This window comes from Hipposideros armiger, unplaced genomic scaffold (genome assembly GCF_001890085.2).
Source record: "Hipposideros armiger isolate ML-2016 unplaced genomic scaffold, ASM189008v1 scaffold_548, whole genome shotgun sequence".
NCBI lineage: Eukaryota > Metazoa > Chordata > Mammalia > Chiroptera > Hipposideridae > Hipposideros > Hipposideros armiger.
In genome coordinates, this window is record NW_017731898.1 from 877,475 (window position 1) to 883,559 (window position 6,085).

Sequence of the window (6,085 nt, forward strand, 5' to 3'; positions counted from 1 at the left end):
GGCTATGAGAAGTTACTAGAGATTTGCTGAAGATGAAAGGACAGTTGAGAGAAAAGTGAAAAGACAAACAAAAGGAAAATAAAGAAGACTATAAAACTAGTGATAAAAGTAGAAAGATGCCATTTGAAGAGTGCTTTGATCTGTAATAACTAAATTAAAACTGAGAGTCAAGGCCTTTACCTCCTACAGCTCCCCCACCCCACCCCACCCCACCCCTACCTTTGCTCCAGGCGTCAGATTTCCTGTTTTTGCCTTGGAGCTTTTCTGGGGCTTAAGTACTATCTGCCTAGAGGCCCCTCTGGGGATGTCAGGCAGAACAATTAAGCTACTGAATTTTTCTAGATTCTAGACTCACCCACCGCTTGTTTAATTTGGAAATTTGCTGTGGCCCAGGGCCTCCAAGGAGATTCATCAGGCTAGAATGAACACACACCCAGCCAGTGGTGTAGACAGGTTTATTTGGCTTTACAGAACAGTTCAAACTCCAGTGCTCCCTTTTCTCAGAGCTACTTCCCACCCAAGTCCCTGGGACAAGCATCCTGAGATAGGTAGGCTATACTTCCCCTTTCCCCAAACTTTCTGGTACAATTGCATCCTGAACTGGGCTAATACTTCTTGCCCACCCCACCCCCACCCCACAACCCTTGGAATGCCTTGTCTCATCCATTTCTTTCCATCTGCCTTCTGTGAGTACTTCCTGCTTCCCTGCTGTCTCAGAAACCTAGAACCAAACACTTGACTGGCCATGAGGGTAAAGGCCAGAAACTTAAGGTTTTGGTTCCCTGTGCTCACATTGGGTTGGGAGAAGGAGGTATAGGATGATACCTCTTTTCTCTTCCCCACCTCTCCTGCCATGACCCAAAACTCAGACACAGTCACACTCACATTCATACACACAATCATGTACACATAGCAGTGAAGAGGGGTGAGATGGGGAGCAAGGGAAATTTGCACTAACCAGCTCATGAATGCAACTTGAAAGATTTCACACGGCAAAAGGCAAAAAATAAAATTAAAAAATAATAATAAATTAAAAAATAACGAAGTACATGCCCCTTCCACAGTCTCTTTCTTCATCCAGTGCCCTGCTTAGCCCCTCCACTAAGCCCAGAAGTTTCCTACTCCTTCTATCCAACTGAAGCTTTTACAGGGCCTGGGTCTTCAGTTCAACAGGCTCTCCTGTGCCTTCTGGTTGTCCATTGGAGTCACTGGGCCCGGCACCCTTGAGAATAGACAGTCTTTCAGAAACACTCTTGAGTCGGGGGAAGAGGAGAAAGTCGTAGAGGAGACTGCCCAGGCCCCCTCCAATGATTGGGCCCACCCAGTACACCTGTAGGAAGAGGAAAGGAATCATCAGGCTTGTGGAGGGGACCAAGAGCAAGACAGGTCTTTTCCAAACTCCATTGGTAGAAAACAGACATCCTGCACTTGGCACATACAATTGGGCACTATTAAGCAGAAATCAGTGTTTGTTTACTTTAAAACTCTAGCTTGTTCCACTGCCTGTACCTCAAAATTCACTATTTCTTTTCTGACTCATCAAATTATTCCTTTATCCCACACCTTCTCAGGTATATTCTATTTGTTATCAGTTTGCACTAGTTTATACATTGCTTTAAAAAAAGTTTTTTTAATAATTGTGATAAAATACACATAACAAAATTTACCATCTTAACTATTTCTAAGTATGCAGTTCAATACTATTAGTATATGAGAATTCATGTTGTTGTACAACAAATTTCCAGGACTTTTTCATCTTGCAAAATTGAAACACTGTATCTATTAGACAACAACTCCCCATATACCCCTCTCCCAAGCCCCTGTCAACTACCATTTTGCTTTATTTCGATGAATTTGACTACTCTAGATATTGCATATAAGTGGAATTATACAGTATTTGTCTTTTTGTGACTGGCTTATTTCGGTAAGCATAATGTTCTCAAGGTTCACTCATGCTGTAGTGCGTCAGTATTTCCTTCTTTTTAAAGAACACTATTCCATCATATGTATATACTAAATTTTGTTTATTCATTCCTCTGTGAGGGACACTTGGGTTTCTTCCACCTTTTGGCTACTGTGAATAATGCGGCTGTGAAAGTGTGTATACAGCTCTGAAAATGTTTTTGAATTATTTTTGTGCTTGTCTGACATATGGCCAAACAACACAATAGGTTTTTATTGAGGATTTATTCCACACCCAATTCTGTGCTAAATATTTCACACATGTAACTTTCACACTTCTCATAACATCTCATTTTATAGTGAGGAAACTGAAGCTCAGCATGATTGAGTTCTTTGCCATGGTCACACACGATGCTAATAAAGTGCTAGAGCTGTGGGGTAAGACCCAGGCCCATTTGTGCTCATACATATCCTGACCTCTGAGACTAGAAGTTTTTGTCTTTCTGTTCAGCTGTCAGTCCTTACAGTGCTAGTTTTGGAATCCAATGGATATTTAATAAAATTTCCTGACTAACCAGCAAAGAAACAATAGGAGCTAGAGCTTCTCTTTATAGCAAAATAATTAATCCTGCTCACATCAGCAGGCCAAACTCTGTGACAGTCCACTTAGCTGAGTGCTGGTAGAGCAGTCAACACATCCAGATGGAAAGCAAGAGCCAAACCTGGAACCTGCAGTCCACACCCATCCAGGAGGGCTTCAGGATCTTGCCCCTCTCCTTTAACTCACCCAGTGGTTGGTGAAGTTTCTGGTGAGAATAGCAGGAGCAAAGGAGCGGGCAGGGTTCATGCCTGCACCGGTATAATACATCTGCAAAAGACACAGTTGTAACTGAGACATTCCACCCCAGCTTGTCTCTCCACCACCCGCATGTCCCTTAGGGCTGGCACCTTGCCTCCAGCCAGCAGCAAGTAGGGAAGGACACCGTATGGGGGTCCCTCAATGGAATGAAGGCAGTGATGCCCCATCTGGGGACAGACTATGGATTCATAGGCAAAGCCCATATCTACCCATAATGTACGCATTTCCACCTTGGGTTCAAGAAGGACTAGATACAGTGGTCACAAAAGAGAGGAATAAGCAGGGTTGATGCCTCGGAGCTGACTCATACAGAGGGAGGCGGGTACTGTTCATGTTTGACAGATGGGCGAGAAGAGCCCTTAAAAGTCAGGAAAGGTTTGGGAGCCCCAGAAACCTTAAATGAGAAGTTGTTGCTCTCTCCTTCTTACCCCAAAGAGGTGCCCCAGGGTGAGGGAGAAGCCAATGGCCAGGGCCACGGAGCCCAGGCGGCCATTCCGCCTCTCATCGTATGTGGCAAGGATGCAGAGCACAAACTGGAGTGTCAGGAAGATCTCCACCATGGTGGCCTGGCTCACACTCACTCCAGGGTGCAGCTGGGCAAAGGAAGAAGAAGGGAGGCAGCTCGTTAGGATACCTCAAGCCTTCCCAGGTAGGACCCCCCCCCACACACACAGCCAGCCTTTATAGCATCAATTCTGGAGAGGAAGAATAATACAACCCCTTTCACAGTAACTGCACTTGTTTCTTAATTTCTCCTAATAATACTCTTTCATGTTGGAAATAATTGCACCCACTTTTGTGGATGCGGAAACTGAGGCCCCATAAGGTAAAATAAGTCTCCTAAAACCTGCAAGGAGTTGGAAAGGAAGCTGGGACTGGAACTCAGTTTTCTTGATTCCCAATCCAGGGCTCTATGCCTTCTCTGTCGCTCCAAACCACCTGTTGACCCTTCCCACCCTGAAACACACACACACACACACACACACACACACACACACACACACACACACACTGTCCCAGACCCCTGGGGTACTGATCCACCTGTACCAGGCAGGGAGTCAGGGAACCAGGTCCCCTCAGCCCCACTCAGCCAATGATTACCGTGTTAAGTGCTAGGTTTCCTCGGACAGCAGGTGGGGTAACACTATACAGCACAGCAGCCCCAGCCACAGCTCCCAGGAGTTGGGCTGCTATATAGCAGAAGGCCCGGAACAGAGACATCTGGGAGCCCACAAGGAAGGCAAAAGTGACTGCAGGATTGACATGGGCTCCACTGATGTGGCCCACAGCCTGCACTAGCGTAGCCAGGGCCAGGCCAAAGGCCAGAGCCACCTGCAGAACATGCAGGGGTCCAGGAGCCCAACGCAGTGAGGCCCCCAGTCCGAAGAAGACATAGAAGAAGGTGGCAAAGAACTCAGCAAATATGGCCCTCCAGAAGGAGGCTGACCGCAGTTCCCACATGGCAGGGGGAATGAGCACAATGTCTGGGTCCCTGATGCCCCCCTGGCCCGGTCTGGGTACAGTCCCCTTTATAGAGGACTCTTAATCCATGGGAGGGGCAGGCTGAGGTGGCTGGCCCAGCCTCTTAACCCCTTCACAGCTGAGAGGGCTGGGCCCCCTCTCAAGCATCTGATAAAGCTGCGGATTTCCCCCTCCCTCCTCAACTGGGAGATGAGTAGAGCCATGGGTGTAAAGGTGGGGATAGTTTCAGGGCTGGAGAGGCTCTAAAATGAAGGGACCAGGAACAGGGAGCCGGAAAGAGTCTGCCTTTCTTTTCATGTCAAAGTTGGAGTTCATAGTCCTGATTGACATCTGTATAAGAACATTCCACAACACTGCTTGGAAGGTCAGTCAAACTGAGTTTACTTTATAGAGTATGCAAGTGTGCTACTGGGGGCCTTCAGGCTCTTCTGAGCCTGCAAGGGGTACAGGTGGGGGTGGGGTCAGGACTGGGGTCCAGCAGGGATGTTGGATAACTGAAGAGAATTCTTTAGTCCTCTGGGATTAGAGGGCCTTCTCCCATTGGCTGGTTTGGGCTGGAATCTGTGGACCCTGCAGCTCTGGGACAAGAATAGTTCTGCTGTGTTTGGCTTTCTCTGAGCCCGAGTTCCCTACCCGCAACCCATGCCAGTACCTCCCTTTCCAAGCTCTCAGCCTGGCCTTTTAATCCACAGAGACAGATAGGAGAAAGAAGCTGTCTTCTATGGATAGGCTGGGGTGGGGCTGGAGGGCTGGGGAGAGGAAAAGGGGTTAGTACGTAGTTAAATCTCTGGACCAGCTTGTACTTCATCTTCCCTAACTCACAAGGTCCTAGCAGGAAGTACTAAAAGAAAGCTATGAAGCAACGGGAGGGTCTAATGCCTCCTAATATGGCTGTGATCAGGACACTGGAGTCCTAAACCTTGATCCCTAGGGAAAGGTTGGGGTGGGGGTGTCTGGGGAAGCAGGCTGGTCAAGGAGAGAGAAAAGGACAAGATGGGGAAGGAAAGCAAGGTCAAAGAGGTTCAGCTGTGTTCAGGCTTGGTGAGAGACTTAGAACCTAGAGTGGGGGCTATGTGGTGATGGAGAAGGCCATCGCCATATCGTGGCAAGTCATAAAGGCTTTTCCTGTGAAGCACCAGATGAGAACAAAAATTTGAAGGATAGGCCTGCAATATTGGTGCCCAGCCTCAGTCCCATCCTGTACAGCTGCGGGGGAGAGAAAGAACACAGATCAGGGCCTGTGCTTCTCTCCTCTTCCCATGTCCAGTTTGACGATGGATAGGAAGAGTTACAACCAAGGTGGAGGGCCCATCTAACCCATCCACATGCAGGAAGAGTTGCTGAGAACAGGTCAGAGGGCACCCAAAGGGACTATAGCTTCTAATTGCATGAAAGTAGAGCAATCCATCAGAGGTCCTTGGAGTCTCCTGCATTTGAGAAGCCACACCAATCTTCTGACTTTAGGCACCATAACTCTTGCTGCACCTTATCCAGTGATGCTTACAGGTCCCAGTCACCACTGCTGGCCCAGGGAGTGCACAGGGTTCATACTGCTCCCAGAAAAGGACCCCTGGACAGGAAAGAGTGTACATCATGGTGTTAGGAGCAGAGACTTTGGCAATAGATACTTTGGTTCAGATGTGGATGGGGATACAAAGGGATAAAACTAGTTATTACTGACTGCTGGTGGGAATATAAATTGGAATAATTACTTTGGGACACAGTATAGCACCATCTTATAAAGATAAACACATACTTTCTGACCAAGGGATTTCACTTCTCACTTATATACCCATGAGAAACTTTTCTATACCTCCACCAGGAGACATGTACAGGAATGTT

At 47.4% G+C, this 6,085-nt stretch overlaps 1 protein-coding gene across 1 annotated transcript; it reads right to left on the reverse strand.

Annotated features, from left to right (window-relative positions):
• Positions 1–441: 441 nt before the first annotated feature.
• On the reverse strand, positions 442–5,717 carry MIP (major intrinsic protein of lens fiber). Its single transcript, XM_019668991.1, has 4 exons — positions 3,863–5,717; positions 3,190–3,354; positions 2,690–2,770; positions 442–1,330 (listed from the first exon to the last, which is right to left on the reverse strand). Exons 1-4 carry the CDS (start codon positions 4,220–4,222, stop codon positions 1,145–1,147), a joined length of 792 nt encoding a protein of 263 aa, XP_019524536.1. The 5' UTR covers positions 4,223–5,717; the 3' UTR covers positions 442–1,144.
• Positions 5,718–6,085: the final 368 nt, after the last annotated feature.

Excerpts from the sequence above, each read along its gene's own strand:
- MIP (XM_019668991.1), bottom strand. The coding sequence starts at position 4,222 with ATGTGGGAACTGCGGTCAGCCTCCTTCTGGAGGGCCATATTTGCTGAG. Across the intron at positions 2,771-3,189 it reads CCCTGGGGCACCTCTTTGGG|ATGTATTATACCGGTGCAGG; the intron begins GTAAGAAGGAGA and ends TGTCTTTTGCAG. Across the intron at positions 1,331-2,689 it reads GAAACTTCACCAACCACTGG|GTGTACTGGGTGGGCCCAAT; the intron begins GTGAGTTAAAGG and ends CTCTTCCTACAG.